At 44.9% G+C, this 17,502-nt stretch overlaps 1 protein-coding gene and 1 long non-coding RNA gene across 3 annotated transcripts; both read left to right on the top strand.

The window, feature by feature from the left end:
* Positions 1 to 6,307, top strand: LOC148650734 (uncharacterized). The gene is made up of 4 exons (XR_015926215.1): positions 1 to 547; positions 1,290 to 1,372; positions 2,695 to 3,002; positions 4,647 to 6,307. It is a non-coding gene; the product is annotated as an uncharacterized LOC148650734 (long non-coding RNA).
* Positions 6,308 to 7,285: 978 nt separating this feature from the next.
* LOC148650733 (heart- and neural crest derivatives-expressed protein 1-like) lies at positions 7,286 to 13,567 on the top strand. Of its 2 annotated transcripts, XM_088604829.1 has the most exons (3): positions 7,286 to 7,420; positions 8,895 to 11,878; positions 13,016 to 13,567. In XM_088604829.1, exons 2-3 carry the CDS (start codon positions 11,402 to 11,404, stop codon positions 13,109 to 13,111), a joined length of 573 nt encoding a protein of 190 aa, XP_088460955.1. In that variant the 5' UTR covers positions 7,286 to 7,420; positions 8,895 to 11,401; the 3' UTR covers positions 13,112 to 13,567. The 2 variants fall into 2 exon arrangements, with proteins under 2 accessions (XP_088460955.1, XP_088460954.1); XM_088604828.1 differs by lacking the exon at positions 7,286 to 7,420 and having other exon boundaries at positions 7,464 to 11,878.
* Positions 13,568 to 17,502: the final 3,935 nt, after the last annotated feature.

Raw genomic sequence — 17,502 nt, 5'->3', positions numbered from 1 at the left:
TATCGTTCAATCCAGGGATGAAAAGTGGATAGGAGTTACAAACTACCTCTTGCCTTGCATGTTGCGGAACTTTTCACCTCCTTTAGTTCTTTTATACTACAGCTAATCCAACAATCGGAAAGTAAAAAAGCAGTAATAGACTCAATGAGATCAATATTAGATAATCAGGCAACTTGTCACCTTGCCTGCAGAGTCCGAACTCCCCCATTTTATTTTCGGATCTTATCGTTATTTTGGGTCACGTCATGCCTCGGCGGTCCACAAACAAAGATGGATTTGTATTTTGCAGCTCGTTCCTGGCACATGTGAAAGACCCGACAAGAGCAGCGACAGGAGAGAGAGAGAGAGAGAAAAAAGACCAATTCATGAATCATGACATGAAATCGCGAGTAAGAAGTGACGTTAAACGATGTTTAACATCGGTAAACTAAAATATAAAGCGATGCTGGAGCGGGTCGCTGTGGAACAATAGCGGGTTAAAAAGGCACCAGATGTGGTAAGGTGCGCGTGAACGGAGAGACAGATTTATGGCTTTTTCTTTAATGAGGTAACATCCTTTTCACTCGTATAGTTTTAAGCATATTTTTCTACCACATGTGAAGAAACGGGAAACAGTAGTTTAGGAGGGGGGGAAAAACGCTTTAAACTGCAATAATGCATTTATTGTTTCTGAAAGCGTAGTCTGCTTTTTTACAGCACACTGGCGGAGGGAATTCGGGATTTGTCGATTGAAAAGGATGACAGCTGAATCAATGTCATGCACTTCTGCAGGTCTCTTGCGGAAGGTGGTACTGAATTACGAAGTTATTTCCAGGGTGCATTGCGGTCACTTTATCAAGATGCAGGCTATTTTTATTTAACTTTAATAGACATAAATGTCTGCAATCTAGCAGGAGACTTCCAAGCGTGCACGTTATTTGGTTGCTTGAAAACAGCAAGAGCAAATGGCGTTTACTAACAGACATCAGACCTTTTAATGAACTGAAGTGTTTTGTTCTGCTGCGGAAACCATAAGTGTGGGGGTAACTGTGCGGGTCAAAGCTCTTGTCGTAGGCCCCAGAGACAAGAAACGTTCGGAATATACCGGATCTCCCCCTTTTCAAACCTGCGGTTCCCTGAACGGAAAGGCCGGAGTCTCGGTGCTCGTGTGCAGAATGAGAGCCACGGGACCTGAATGTGGAGACGGTGATGACTAGAACTTAAAATTAAATTTCCCTAAACGTGGTGTAATGTTGCGGTCTGGGTCAGGCCGCAATGTTATTATCTCCATTTTTCGTTCATTAATTCAGCACCAAGCAGGCCGATGACAGGATTTCCACCTTTTCCCAGCTGTCTCAACCTGCCGGCTGATTTACTGGAGATCGCTGCCTTGGTATGTAAACTATCTTCCCGCAGGAATGTATAAGCAAGCCGTAAAACAGGACTCCGGCCCGGTCCCGCTAGGCCAAGCGCGCCGCTTAACAATGCCTGCATCTCCTTCTTAGTGAATGAACTGCAGTTCCCTTTGGTTTACAGATTGCAAAATGACAGACCATAGATTTGAAGAGGCATGTTTAAAGTTTTAAAAACCCTTATTTATGTTATTGAAGGATGGAAGATTTTGAGAGAACTTACAGTCTTCTCTCCAAATAAACGAAACATTATATATGACTTTTAAGAGGCAATTACTTGAAGCCGTAAGAATTCTGTAGTGGGGCTTTTCTATGTAAGGCGTGCATGTTATGTCACTTGTGAGAAGAATACCGAGCATAACCAGACGCAGTGATGCTGAGATAATGGATATCACACTTGCAGTGTGTGTTGTTTGCAGAGGAACAGGTATGGGCTCATTCCACTCTGAAAACTGGAAATGAGAAACTCAGCCTCTTGACTACTGTGCCTCCTTCAGGCGTGAGCCTTCTTCAGAAGGCTGAACCCAACAGCCAAAACATTGTTTCTAATTTCTGCTTTTCAGCGTAGAATGGCCCTTTACTTGTTACTGTAGAAAGAGTGTGGAGGGTCATGTTTAAATGCCTGCTCTCCAGGAAGACAGAGCCAGACCTTTTCCTGCTACCTTGCCTGCCTTGAACATCGGTCCCGTTGCTGCAGTGAGCTTTAATTGCTTCTGTACTTACAAATCATGCACCAATTACAGTCTGAGCTTAATGCTGGCGTCCCATTAAAATTAGGCCTGTGCTTTCATTGTACTCCATGAATGTGAACACAAATGGTAAGGAACCAACTGGCTTTTTGAAAATGGTCACAAATAAGCAATGGTTTCTTTGATCAGAAATACAAGTATCAGACAGCACAGATGATTTTCTCATCCAGGCCAGTACACCACCTTGTGGAGGAAAAGACTTCGGCCGCAGTTTATATTCTGTATGCAAGACCCAAAGTAGACACACATTGTACTGACATACTGCACTTTCGAACCTTTTTTTTTGCTCCAGTATAGTATTTTCTCCATTTATTTAAACCTCGAATAAATCCTGGTTAAAATTCCAGACCATTTATATCAGTGATCAGTTATATATGACTTCATTTCTTTTCGGACATTATGAAAAGGCTCAAACCCTCCTCTATTTTTGGAAAGTTTGCTCTTAATCAAGCTCACCTGTTTGTTGTGTTTAGAAAATTGAAAGCATACTCAGATGCTACAAAGCATTAATAATATACTACTACTACTAATAAATCAATTTTTCCCTTCCACAGATGTCATCAGATTCCTTCCAAAATACAGGACACACTTCCATGCCTTGAACTCAGACTACAGTGAGGACAAGGCAGTAAGAACACCTACCCCTTAATCAGTTCCATCCTCCGCTGGGGTGAGATGGGAGAGCTCGCACAAACGCTCAGTGAGCTCAGTGGGAAAAGTGGAGAGGATGGGAACAGCTTCAGGAACTCCACAGCCCCGCTCCGGGGGCAGGCTGGATACTTCATATCTCCACACAGCCTGTGGTTTCTATGAGTCCCACAGAGAGCTAAGAGATGTAGTTTGATTGGATTAGAGCATGGAGGTATGTAAGGGATATAAATTCAAACGTTTGGTTTGTTATCACTCAGGGAGTTTTCCCAGGAGAGCACAAGCCCTCTATCCGCAGGTACATAGCTGCTGTTCTCCTGTGTGATCATGCGCTCGCTGCCTAATGCATCACAAAGGTCATGTGTCAGCAGAGCTGCCATAAAAAATCTGCGAGGAAAAGGGAAGGAGGAAAAAAGGCCCCGGCGCCCGCGTCTGCTTTTTCTCAGGGCCCGGCCTCGCAGAGCCGTCCAGACAGCGGCCGAGAGCCGGCAGAATTCCCCCTCGCCCCCCGGGTGGTGCTGGGCGGGTCGGCAGCTCTCCTGGTCCCCTGGGCGCCGGCGCCGGCGCGGACCTGCTGGGCTAGCACCAAGCATGAGGGGCACACGGCGCTGCCCGAGGAAAGCTGGGACCGAAACAAAATCGGTCCTCTGCTTCTGCAGGAAAAGATGTTAGCGCACACATTTTTACAACGTGTTTTTTTTAAACAGAACACACGTCTCCCGGAATGATTTAGGACTGATCTGTCAAGAGTACACTGGTCTGACTTTACAATACATCGATTAGCCAGCATAGAACTGTGTGACTCTCAGGTCTTCCTACAAACTTTCTCTAGCGACTGATTTTAATTTAATTCATAGGAATTCCACAATTTTAATGTTACTTGGTCAAAGGATCAGTCAATAAAAAGTCGAAGACTTATTTAGATGGTGTCAAAAAGAAAAACCCTGAAAAAAATCAACAGTTCATAACATTATATTAAAGATTTGGTACAATGTTCCTGATAGCCAATATTGGAACCTATGTTGTGATTTACCCAAATCAAGAAACCCCAAGAAAGACAGAATGTTAGCAGACATTAGATGTTGGATTAAGGTTATGATAAATCTTTAAAAAAAAGAAGAGTGAAAAGAAACGGCAAAGAATAATCATACGATTAGTATAAAAAAACAAATCTTATTCTACCCAAAGAAAAATGTTTTTAAAAGGAAAAGGCCAGAGTTATTTTTGCTAACGATACAAAAACAAGAGAGGCCCGGTATGAGAGACGGCCTTTCAGTCCACTGTTCTTTCCTGGATTCTAACGTTTTTTAAATCTGGTTTGGTTCTGAATGTTCCTAAAATACCAATGTCCACGATACACTTTCCCCAGACTCGCCCAGAGCTCCCTGTGGAAAAAGGTATGGAAAATAATTTTGCAGATTTTAGAGTCATACGATACAGTCCGTTCCGTGGGCCTGAAGCTTTACTTGCAAAACTTTAAAGGAGAACTTCTGACAGCAGAGCTTCTGTACTTTTCATAAAGAGTTTTAAATCTCTTCTTTGACTCTCTACAGTGTAAAAATAAGAGAGTTATTCCACACATTTTAAGGGGTTTGTTCCTCTTTACTTGAACAACAGTTGAGACCATTAGAGTAGTATCCTCTTACTTTAGATGGAACAAGTACTTTTCCATTCAGGCAAGACTTTAAATGCCTCGCAGACCAGACAGTAATTCTTTAATTCTACTGAAAACAAGAAAGTGTATTTATATTATCTCACACCTGTTCTTTGTAACTTTGTCTTGTGTATAAATGTCATCTTTAAAATTACCACTAAAAACATGGAATTTAATTGGACTTTTTCCTTTTTATTTTTGTAGGTTAATACAATGGTGTGGTGTTCAAGCACTGCTGCCTCACAGCTCTTGGGTCCCGGATTCAACAGACTGGTGACCCTTCTGTGTGGAGTCTGCATGCTCTGTGTGCTCACAAGGATGTTCTCCTGCTGCTTGCTTTCTCTCCTGCTTCCCCCAGAGCTGCTGGCTGGGTTGATTGTGACCAGAGGTGGACTGGAGGGAAACCCAGGGTGTGGTCCCACCAGGCACCCTGAGTGTCTGGAGGCAGCTCTGGGGTGCTGAAACAATTTTCAACTTTTTTCTGATAATTCAAAGTACCTGGAGTACAACACACTTCCCTGTTGTTTCCCCGAAACATCCAAAGCTCTTTTCTCAGACAACAACAAAACACACATCAGTTATTTTACGTACGACAGCCAACCTCTGCTTGCACATAGCTTTTGTTCAGTGTCCTGTAGAAGAAGATATGAGGAAAAGACAATTCACTCATGCTGGATCTGAAACATTTGTACATTTCATTCATTGTATGTCTGTGATGAAGTTAAAGACCTGCCCCTCGGTACTCCAAGAGGGCCTGTCCTGGTTTCTGATGTGTCCTTTGGGTTTTTTCAGACTGACTGTATCTAGATTTACCAGCTGAGCCCAAACACTGCGACTTCGTCCCCGTTCACATAAGAGATACTGTTCCTTGTGCTCCACAGCACGCAAACCTCCCGCGTGACGGACAAGGTAATGAACTGGACCATCAGCCCCTGGAGAGACACTGCCACGCTGTGAATGTGGGATACTGTTGTGTGGATTATCCCACTAGTATCAAGTCATTCTGTGGTCAATGTATTTCATCTGATGAATCCTTTTCAATATTTTCATGCATGCTGCTGAAGTAACTGATTAGGGTGATGAAAAGTGGACTCATGAATAAAACCTGGTGTTAAAGATGGCGATTAGAGCTCTATGTCCGAACCTGAACTAAAGCACAGCCCCAGAAGGCACTCCTACAGCTTCTTCCCTCCCAGCATAAAAGCAACCCCTGGTTTATGAGTGTAGCTTCATTATGCTATTAGATTAACATCACCTGCATCCAATCTAACTGCTTGTAATGTCCTGTACCAGTAAAGTAGGGGTATTCTCGTATCGAAATTCCATTTATTGCTGTTAATGAGCAGGGGATTCCTACGGAGAGGAACAAGCATGGACCTGCTCTCTTTTAACTCTTCCAAGCCCATGTCGCAAACAGCTACAGAGGAACAAAGCTGCAGATGATAGCAAGTTTTATATTTTTAATATTTATTCCCATGCTTGTGCTTTCCATTTGCACGTGCTTCCCAACTGAGTTGCTTTAATAATTAATATAGCGCTTTTCTGGACACTCCACTCAAAGTGCTGTACAGGTAATGGGGATCCTTTCCACCCCACCAGTGTGCAGCCCCACCTGGATGATGCTCCGCTCCCCACACACCAGCTCTCAGTGGGGAGGAGAGCAGAGTGATGAAGCCAGTTCAGAGATGGGGATTATTAGGAGGCCATGATGGGTAAATGCCAGGGTGAGCTTTCAGTAATGTATTCAGCAGTCTTTCAGACTGAAGAGTCGAGCCCTTGTAGAACCAGCAGAAAATCTTCTTTTTAGACATGTGAGTTGTTTCATGTGACTAAACTCATTTGCAATAAAGAATTGCAAGGAACTACATTTCGAAGTGGTGGTATATCGTGAATGTGTCTGATTCCTGCACGGGTTTGCAGGCTTTTTATTCTTGCTTCTGGCTACCCTGTACCCCCATAAGGCTGCTGTCCAATTTCGTATGGATCAGAATGTAAGCAACATTGAGGTCCAGCACACAGACCCACAGCCATTGATCTGGAGTGTTTCAGAATATCAAATCAAACCTTTTAGCAAGAGGGAAAAATGATCTGGTATGTTCCAAAAGACCTGAGTAGCCAAATATTGTCAAACAGGGGAATCTTTGACTGAATTGTTGTAGAAAAATTATTTGGCTGCTGTTGGTGGTCTGGCAGTAAGGAGTGGTTAAGAAAAAGATCTGAGCTAAATCCAACCAGAGGTCTTGGCGTATCAAGGTAAGCTTCTGTCCGGTATACACAGCATAAATCAGGGCAAAGGGCGCCAAGGCCTCGCATTGTCACATCACAGCTGTAAACAAAAAGTAGCCTTTGCACGGAAACTGTCTGAAAACAGCCACTTTTTCTGCATTCCTTTGAAACACTTATCTTTATTGGTTAAAGTGAAGCGGCGGTGTTTTAGAAAAGCAAATACCAAGATAAAAACGAAAAACACTAGCAGAAAATATGCTGTTTATTCAATGATTCCTGTGGGATATATTGCGCTACAGGCTGAACGTTTTAAGTTTTCAATTCCGTTTAAAAATCTAAAATGAAAACTTTTCATATGTCCTTTGCATAAAAATGCATTAAAACTCTGGCTGGCATAACGCAAGGAATAAAAAAAAAGGCATTAATAACCAAATCAAAGTTCTGCAGCACTTCCGGGATTATGAACTGTACAAAATCACCCACAGCGGAGAAACCGAATTCTCGATGACAGAACAGGCGCTCACAGATGTTCTTGTTCTTTCGGGATGGCTGTTACGTGGATGCTTGTCATATGAAACTGAAAAGGAAACGGTAACTTTTCCGCCAGAATACGTGCAGTCGTTAATAAAACCCCGTCTCACGCATTTGTGCAAAAACAAAGCCTTCGGAGTCGGGGAAACCTACGATACTCCGGGCTCCGGGAGGTGTCGGCCGCAGAGAACTGTGGGGATTGGTATTGCCTCTCGGATCTGGTTAGTAAATGTCTTAATTGAGAATGTCACGATTTGTGCTTTTTCCTTTTTCGACTGAAGGGTTGCGTCTGTTTTCTAACAAAACATGGCCAGAAGAATACTAGATGAAAAAGTAAGAAAATTATGAATCTAGGTATATACATTTTTTTTTCGGGATCGGAAAAACTGAATGTGAAGAGCAGCATAGCATTCTATCAACAACTGGAAATCATTTTCTTTATCTAACTTGGCCTTCCAGTTTATAAGTTAGTACGTATGACACGGGTTAGGAAGCCAAGACACCATCCTCAACAGGTCATGTGCGGAACAGTGCAAGTTTGACATTTCAACGCGAAATCAAACGACCTCCCCAGCAAAGCACGGGCGACTTGCGCCGCCCACAACATTAAAACTGCCTGTTAGTGACACTGTAAGTATGAACACCTTTCTTTACGACGGTACACACAAACACGCCAATGTAGAAATATCCTAGAATCGATCTGAAACACTCCGGATTTTAAACACACTGTACGTGCGCAGAAATGGCCTTTGGTTAAAATGAATGAACAGATGCGTGCTCTGTGTTTCTCGCGGCTGTCATTACTGCTTAGCAAACGAATTAGTTATGTGGCCATGTTTATGTTATTAGCAGATTTGTATTAGATTTTATTTTTAAAAAATTGTTTAAGAGACCGCTATAAAATACAGTGTGCAATGTCTGTTTCAGAACAATAACCTCTTAATTTATAAGTGATTTAATGCCCTACCGCGGCCTCTGCAATCTTCCATTTTTATTGTTCAACTCGAATATACAATAATTCAGATGGGTAGCTGCGTCAGCCTGCGTAGGCTGCAAGGAACAAGTAATAGGCTTATTCCTGCTGAAAAAAAGAGGAAGAAAGAAAACACAACGTTTCGGTCGTGGAGCCTTCTTCATGTGTGAGGGTTTATACAATTATACATTATAATTGACATTATACAATACTTTGTATACATATACAAGACATTGACATTGTACAATAATGTCTGTTGTGAAGGGATAATTAGCAAGATCCCAATATGGAATTCTGCATCATTTTGTAGGGTCGTTTTGTCAGAAAGCTTTGTCTTGACAAAGTTATCGCCAAGACACCCGGGCGACACTGACGACGGGACTCCTGATTTCTGTCTGGTCCACCGGAGAGAATCACGACAGACGTCGCTTGCATTATTGCCGTTGTCATTAAAACTGAATCGTGAAATTTGCAGTCGTCGAAAGACCGGATACTTATTTGATGCCGTCCGCTGACATGAGAGGAGAGAAGACAGTCAAAATCTGTACCTTCTCTGTAATATAAACAGTGGCTGTGCAGAGCCGCTTTTCACGGAATATCTGTTTAACTGGAACCGGGGAGCGCTGATTTATAGCTATATTTAGATAAGAAATGCAGTAAATGGTTTCTAAATAGCGTCAAGGTCATGTAATGTAATGGGATAATGTTTTCGTCTCCTGCAGATAAGCCAGCCGTGCGCGGCGCGCGCGGTGGAGGAATGTCGGGCCGAGGGGGGACAGGTCTCGCGCGGCGGGAGCGATAACCCGCGCGCCCCCCTTCAGCCGGTGGGTTCGCACGCGCGCCCAGCTCCCACAGCGGGCACCGCGTGACGTGCAGTGGGGGACCCGCTTGCAGCTCAGGCCGGCTCTGAGCCGTGCAGCTGATGCATCGATACGGGCCTCTCGGGCAACAGAGCGAAGGGGCTTTGCTGCTTTTCGTTTATTGCTTTGTTTCATAAGGTCTGATCGTTCTTTCTCACGCAAGAGAAACGCGTGGGTCAGTTTGGCCCGGCGGCCGGCAAGCGAGGTGTCACTCAGGCCTGGCTGCTGGACTCGCCTAATCTGGGGAAAATGCGAACAGATGACAGAGAGGCACCGCCCGCGAGCCGCGCGGATCTGCGCGCCTGTGACCCGTGGAAAGAGAACATACTGTACACAGTACTCGAACCCGAGTCCAGGCGTATTGGCTAAACTGACCTGGAATGAAATCGGGGGGATTATATCATGGATTTCATACCCTTAAGAGTCTGTCACCATGGCATTGGTATTAAATTCTCAATTTGAATAGCGAATTCGCAATGTATTTCTTTAGTTAAGTAAAAACGACACCAAATTATTTTTTTAACGTCAAATGATTGTATCTATAATTTATTAGAACCCGTTCATACAATTTAGTTTTTTAAAAATGCAACAACAAAAAAAAAAAAAAAAAACAACCCCACAGACAACGGAATTAAAATCAAAGTTTTTTTTTTAAGTCGTTCACATTTAACAGACAGGTTAGGAAGTTCGAGTGGACTGTTGGAACCCGAGCCGTGTCTCTGCAAGTGCGTGTTGTCTTCGGATATTAGATGAGGGACTGAAGACTACACTCAAACTCGGGCTTTCGGTAAAATTCAGGAACTTTTCTCCCGACGCAACAGATCTCCTCGTACAGAGGTTTCGACCCACGTGTTCGTGCATCCCGAGTGTCCGAAACCCCCCGGAAACTGGGAAAACAGCTGGGAAACGACCTCGGGGCCGTGACACAACTCCGCCGGTGTTCGGCTCGTCACAGAAAACACTGACTGGGAATTTTATATACAATAATCCCCATCTTTTCAGTAGCAATTAACGACATTTCGTGTTTTGTTGAACGTAAGAAAATAAACGTGAAAAAGGAGAGGGCGCCGTTCGGCTTCCTCGAGTCCGTTTGGTCAGGATCTCCAATTTAAAAAAAAAACAAAAAACAGACATTTTCCGACAGTCTTCGATCCTAATAACTGAAGAAAAGCCTTTGAAAAGTATCAGGATACTTTATATAATACGATTATATTTATATTGATAAGGTTATGGGGATAATAATTTTCAGGGTTGTTAATAATATGAACCTCGTTATTATTATTATATATAAATATTATTACTATGTAATTATTATAATCAGACAACAGCAACAACAACAATAATAATAATTATAATATTCTTCTTCTTGTTGTTGTGGTTGTTGTTGTTGTTATTTTATGCTGGGGGCGCTTGAAGACGCTCTGTGGCTGTATCTCGCCGCCTTGCCCTGTGGTTCTGAAGTCCGGCCTCTCCGAGCCCCGCTGCCGCTGCGGCCGGACCGGCTGGTCATTCCGTTGGCCTCCCAGCACAGGACCCGTCACGCGCTCGAGGAGCCGTGTCTGCTGGCAAAGGCTTTTATTATTCAAACCAGGGGCATCTCGACATGCGAATAAATTCATATTGCGTTCTCAGCACAAAGGTGAAAGGTTTTTTTTTTTAACACCAGGTCTTTTAGATAAAAAGGAAAAAATAACTATAAAGTCACGGGAAAAAAAAAAAACCAAACAAAACCAAACAGTGCGACACTTGTCCAGCAAGTTGCGTTTTGGGGATATATGAGGCATCGTCGCCTGTGTCACCGTCCGCAGTTTAAAGGTTTCACTGCTGCCTTGTGCGTCGGCGCGCAGCGGTCTGCGGGCTGTACCGTTAGCCTTGCGGGTCTGTCAGGGCCGTCAGATCTCCTCCCTCATCCCCTGTCGCCCTCTCCATTGGTCAGCTGCACAGCGCCCTGTTTCTACACCATATAAGCGTGGGCCTCCTCACCTTCAGAAGGGTTAAATTTGCAACCTCGCGATTGAGCAGAACAAGGAACTTTGCCGCACAGCAGATCGGAATCTCTCTCTCTCACTCACACACACTCATATATCCTTTATTTCTCTCACACTGACAGTATGTCAGTGCCGGTTTATAATTTCAACACAGGCGACACGCGGAAAAGGGCTGCTTTGTGAAAATGCTCTCAGGCTATTTTCTAACACGCCGCGACGAGTTCGTGATCCTGCTGCACCCCCGAGTTTGAGAATTCGCCACCCCCTTCGGGTTCGCCCATGGAGACCCTGTAAAGGCGAGGTCCGAGCTGCGAGAGGGGAGAAGACACTCGGCTTCAGGCGGGGATCGTCCGGACTCTGTTTCCCCAGCCAGCTGCCGACATGAATTTGATCGGGAGCTACCAGCACCACCACCTGATGCGCGAACCTTTCCCGTTTGTGTCCCGGTGCCACCAGGATAACCCTTACTTTCAGAGCTGGGTGGTCAATCATGGCGAGGTCACTCCAGAGCTGCACCTCCAGCCTTCATACGGCTCGGAGTTCGTGGTCCCGGGCCCGGCGCCGGAGCAGGGTCAGCTGGAGGCGCTGGACGGGCGGATGGGCAGAAGACGGGTCTCCGCGCCCAAGAAGGAGCGACGCCGGACGGAGAGCATCAACAGCGCCTTTGCCGAGCTGAGAGAGTGCATCCCGAACGTCCCCGCGGACACGAAGCTGTCCAAAATCAAAACCCTGAGACTGGCGACCAGCTACATCGCGTACCTGATGGACGTGCTGGCGAAAGACGCTGGGGAAACGGAGGGGTTTAAGGCTGAAATCAAGAAATTCGACAACAGAGACCTGAAAAGAAAACGAGAAGCGGTGAGGCATTTTTAAAAAGTTTTTTTTAAAATTATTTTTAAATGATAAAACCCGTATTAGCACACGTGATACTGTATATGCGCACTTCAAGGCTGTGATCAACTGAGGTAATCTGATCAATTTGAGGTAAAACCGGCCCGGAGTGTTACCCTACTGTTACTCTTCCAATACTCTTGTCCCTGTCTGAGCGCCGCTGAAGTTTCCAGTATGTCACCCAGGCCTGTATACGCGTGTGCATGTGTTCTTAGTAATTTGAAGTGAAAATAAATCTCTCTTAAATTTATTGATTAAATTCAACAAATAATAACGTTTTTCTAGCAATGTTTTTCAGATGTGTTTCCTGTGCCTACGACAAAATCGTACTGTTCGTGTGAGAAAAAGCGACTTCAACATGTTATTAATACTGCTAATGGGCTCGGAGATAAAACTGACTTCATCTGTGTCTCACCCAAGGCGTAGTACCAGTATTATTAAAAACGGTTTTTACATTATTTTGTGCCTAGTGTTGATGTATGAAGACATATTTGATTCAATTACAAATTTATTTTCCCGTTAAGTTCTGTATTTTCAAGTGCGCATTAAGAAAACGTTACCTCGAAATCGACAAAAGCGAGGTTATATTTCAAAACCTCGATTAGTCGCTTACTAGTTTCAGATTAAAACATTTCAGAACACAGAAAAAAGATACGTGAACGAAAACAAGGAATAAAGCTGAATGAGACTTTAAAAACTAAAAAAAAATATTTTAATTTGTGTCAGTGTTCAATATTGCGTTGTAAAACTGATTTACGAAATTGTTATTTAAGAAAATATTTGTGAAAAAACGAAAACAAATTTAATTCGTTTAAGGTTAATACAATTAGGTTTATTTAATTTAATCAGTAGTATATTGGGAATTATATTATATCCTGTTTTTCAGTATATATTTTTTTTAATGTTATCGGCCAAATTATTTTGACTCGGACCTCAGCATGGCCAAAAGGTGAAATAAAAAGCAAAATCTATAAATGTAAGGAGCATTTAAAAAGTGACGTCCCTTGTTTGGGGTGCCTCGCTCAAACGGTTGCAATGCGGCGGAGACGGCTCTGCCCGGGAGGCTGTTCGAGGTTTCTGAAGCGCGTCTCTTCTTCCCCACAGAACGAAGGTGTTCCGGGCTCTCTGGCCGGCGAGAAGAGACTGAAAGGTCGCACAGGCTGGCCCCAGCAGGTCTGGGCTCTGGAGCTCAACCAGTGAAAGTACCTGGCGGAGCGGCCCCCCCGCAGAAAGACTCGGTATACAGGCGCCAGAGACTTGGAATACAACCACTTGGACTCCCGGAGCGGGCGACTTTGCGGTCAAGAGGCAGGTTTCAGCCCGCAGGGAGCAGCGGGCCCGTCTCGGGAGGCAAACCGAGCGCTCCTCTCCGGCGGACACCCCGCTCCCGGCTAACCTGAACTTCTTCTCTTGCCGAGATGCAGGCCCAGTCACAAGGACCGCAGATACGACTGCGCCCGCACCGTGGCCGGCGAGAACATTTCAGGCGTGTGCACGGGTGGGTTTCGGGAGGTCCGGATCGTGGGCCAGTCCGGGCCGCGCTCGGCTGCGGACGAGCCGCACGCTGTATCCGTGGTATTCGAATGTCTCAATCTACCTCCAGTGTGTCTCTCCGTATTCTTGTTTCTAGTGAAATAAATAGAAAAATGAAATTCACGATACATCTAAACGCATTGCACGGATTACCCATTAATTACTCATGTCGAAACACCCATTTATTTCATGTTTGCACCATCTCTTAAATTATTATTTAACCTAGAGCGTCATAATTTATTATTTGAAACAAACAGCTGAGATTTATCTGTATCTATTATAACATGGAGAGCCTATGGCATCACTGCGAATTGATTATTATTATTATGCGAGCTTTTCAAAGCACAGGGTCAAAATGAGTTACTAACTTTAATCCTACACTTTCACCGTGTACCGGCGGGCATGCTGTCATGATTATTAAAGGTGTAATATTCTGACATTCTGAAGCCGTTTGACACGTTCGCAGAGATCCCTTTGACATTTAATTTTGTGTTTGTCGAAAGCCGGTGCGGACAGAAGAAATGAGCAAAGGAGAAGCGCTGTTTTTGCGCAACATTTCTAGCGTCGCGCTACCGGCCAGGTGTCGTACTCGCTGATTATTAGTGAGAAAAAGCTGCGCCAACTATGTCCCCTAATGCGGAATATCTTCTTACAACATCTACTGCTAATAATTGCAATTTTCATCGGCATCATCACACTATACTGTAGTTATAGCTGTTTTAATGTCATCGTGTTTTGCCCAATACTATTACAATAGATGTCGGTCTGCTCAAACTTACTGAAGCTCCGCGTCACCACAGTGTGTCGCATATATAACACACATATATGTGTAGGTGACAGCTAACAAGCAAGTTTCAGAACGTGAGATTCCGGCATTATTAGGCCTAGATTTGTGAGAGCAGCCTGATGATTAGGCGACCCGCCCCGCACACCCAGGTCCTTCAGAACTGGCCGAACTGAGATCCATTGGCCAGCCCGCTGTGGCCGATAACTGCCCCCTCCTCCTCCCCACCCCTGTTTATTTACCCTCCGTGCGACGGCCTCTTTATCTCCAGCGCGCTGCTGATGAGACTCCGCGGAGCCGCGCGGGATTCCTGGGTGACATCAGACTCGCCCAGGACGGGGGTACCCGTGACAGCCCCCATCTGGACCGCTGACGGAGCACCCGACACGTTACAACCGGTGTCACCAGAACACGCACCGTCCCAGTTTCCGGCCCTTTTCACCGCCCTGCGCCGAGCGCGGTTTCAGACTCTTGCACTTGTTCTAAGAGCCAGCGAATATATCGTCCAGAGTCATTTGGGTGGAAAGTGGTCACATACTGTACAAAGGAACCGAAACAAAACATGTTTTGTGAGAAACGCCGTACGACTCATCTTTAATTTATGGGCAAAATATCATCGGCTTGATTGTGTTTTATGGTAGGATTTTACATCGGTTATCGTTTCCTTCAGAAATCGCGAAATCACATCGTGCTGGAACTTGAACGACTAAATTACCACCATGTGGGTTTCAGAGCCGATCGATAGAAGTTCAAATCGGTAGATGGAAGTTAAAAAAATGGTAACTGTGCTGAGCGAACCGGCAGCCTTACGGACAGGGTGGGAGCGGTTTAATTTACTCGCCAAGACCAAATGTTTCAAACGAGAGAATGCTCGATTCGGTCCATCCGGAGGGCCACTGTCGTATTAACTGTAGGGGTATATATGCGTTATAGAGTTACTAACGACATCAGCATTTCACTTAAATCTCTAACCAGACAAAACGTAAAACTGCAAAACAGTATCAATCAATGCACGTGAAAACCGGTGTGAAGACCCCAGGAAACACGAGTTTAGATGATCTACCAATCAATGCCGCAAAGTTAAAAGAAAAGAAAAAGGTAAAAATTAAAGAGGCTCGATCTGAAACTAGATAGAAAAACGGAACAAAAATGCCCCACATAGTAGCAATAATAATAATAATAATAATAATAATAATAATAATAATAATAATAATAATAATAATAATAATAATAATAATAATATAAAATAAAAATAATGGGACTTTGGCCACAATGCCATGCAGAACTCGCTTCATTTCTGCCAACAGATCAAGTCAATAAACACGAGAACACAAAATCCGATATTTGAGCCTGTTATGTGAAAAGATGTTCGAAGCAACGTCCCAGCTTTGGGAAATGCGAGTGAAATAGGACTGCAGTCGTGAACTAAAGCCACGCAGCTCGCAGCCCCCGGGTGCGACGGTCCTGAGGGGAGGGCGGCCACGGAGAGCGGCCCAGTGTGCTTCCCCCTGCGTGATGAGCGCTCGGGGCAGCCAGGGGGCTGGGGCTTGTCTGACCCCGCGGGGGTCCTCATTAGCAGCAGACTGTGCTGCACAGCCCCCGGGCCTGCGGGAGGGCTGATCGCCGGGACTTTCTCACCCGGCCTTCATCGATCAGGCAAAGATCGATCAGGCTCGCCCCGGCAAGGTCTCCCTACTGCTTTGTAACCCGAGCTCCGCTCTCGCTGTGAGAACACGGGACCCGCGGCGGGGCTCAGTCCCATCCTCGGCTTTGCGTCGCGTCCCGGGAGCTTCAGCTGTGAAACGCTACCATTAAATACACTTCATCGTTAGACACTGGAAACGACAGGAAAAAAGCAAACTTGACCCCTATTTAAGACTGCACGAGGATACCCACGTGATATCAACCTTTAGCTGAACTTTATTAAATGCTTCTCTTAGAAAAAAAAATAGTGCAAACAACAAACCGTATTAATATACATGTCCTTATACACTGAAAGGTTTTGATTTAGGGCCTGTTGTCATGTGGGAAGTTGTATTTTATAGTTATTTTCCTTTGTTCTCATCACGTTAGTACGAACCAGCCAGATTAAGCCTTTTATGTAATTTACGAGGGTCGATGGATGGCATTGGGGTCATCGGTCTTAATTCGCTTGGTTATTACTTACAAGTCCAAAAATAACACCTTAATAATAACTGTGTAGTTTTACTACCAGCAATCTAGTAACTGTACATCAGTGAACTTTATAGCCCGGGGGTGCAAGCAGGGCTCTTTCCTGCGTGTAAACCACGCAAATAAGCCGCCGTCTGGCATGACCCGAGCCATCAGAAACATCACCGCCTTCCCTCGCACCTCGGGCACCTGTCCGCCAGGTCAGCGGTTCATACTGCCCAGGGCAGGGCAGGCGAATAATGTCGCTAGGAGACGGAACATATCGAACTACCAGGCCCAGCCCTGTTCATAACCCCGCCGCCGCGTCTCTCCGGGGTGTACCTGAATGGGCACCGAACAGTCACACAGGCCGGACCCGAAACCACAGCCTGAAGGGCGACCTCCTCACCGCCAGTTTCCGCACATTTCCGTGCTGGGAAGGCAGGCGAATCGAAAACGATACCACGATTGTGGTCCATGGGCGCAAGCCCCTGACTGCAAACACTTACAGTAGGTTTGTAAAAATCGGCAACGACACGATACGTTGTCTAAACTAGTGTGTACCACTTTAACTTCACACAAGCAATAATCTGGCGTTGTTCTGCAATAACAACTTCCATAACACTGTCTCCTTAGTATTAACAATAATAAATCTAAACGACTAAAGGTGTTAATGGCGGAATACATGTGTCACTCGGTCTACCTGCATGTAAACTGACAATCAACAGCGCTCCTATGTAGCTTTGGTCTAAGTGATATATTGGCTCTTGTGCGCAATTCTCAAGACGCCTTAGACACATTCAGCAATCACAGTATATATATATGTTGTGAACTGTGTATTTAAGCCCCCCCGTGTGGTTTCTACTATTGTAACAGCTTTGTTATTGACACGGACGAGCTTTGGCGAGAAACGATCGAGACGGGTTTTTAAGCATCTTCACGTCACACGGACCAGCGTGTTTAAAGACTTGATCACAACGCATCAAATTCAACTGTATATGAACAGCCAGCCTGGAGTGCTGTAGCAGCCCATCGGTCACACCCACCAATCACCTCCGACTGCCTCACTGCCACGGGCTGATGCTCCTTCTCCTCGCTGCACCTCCAGAAAGACAAGATTTCC

The sequence above is a fragment of the Lepisosteus platostomus genome, chromosome 13 (genome assembly GCF_059453375.1).
Source record: "Lepisosteus platostomus isolate fLepPlt1 chromosome 13, fLepPlt1.hap1, whole genome shotgun sequence".
Classification (NCBI taxonomy): Eukaryota; Metazoa; Chordata; class Actinopteri; order Semionotiformes; family Lepisosteidae; genus Lepisosteus; species Lepisosteus platostomus.
Note: the sequence above shows the minus strand (reverse complement) of the source record. Positions and strands in the feature narration are given on the sequence as shown.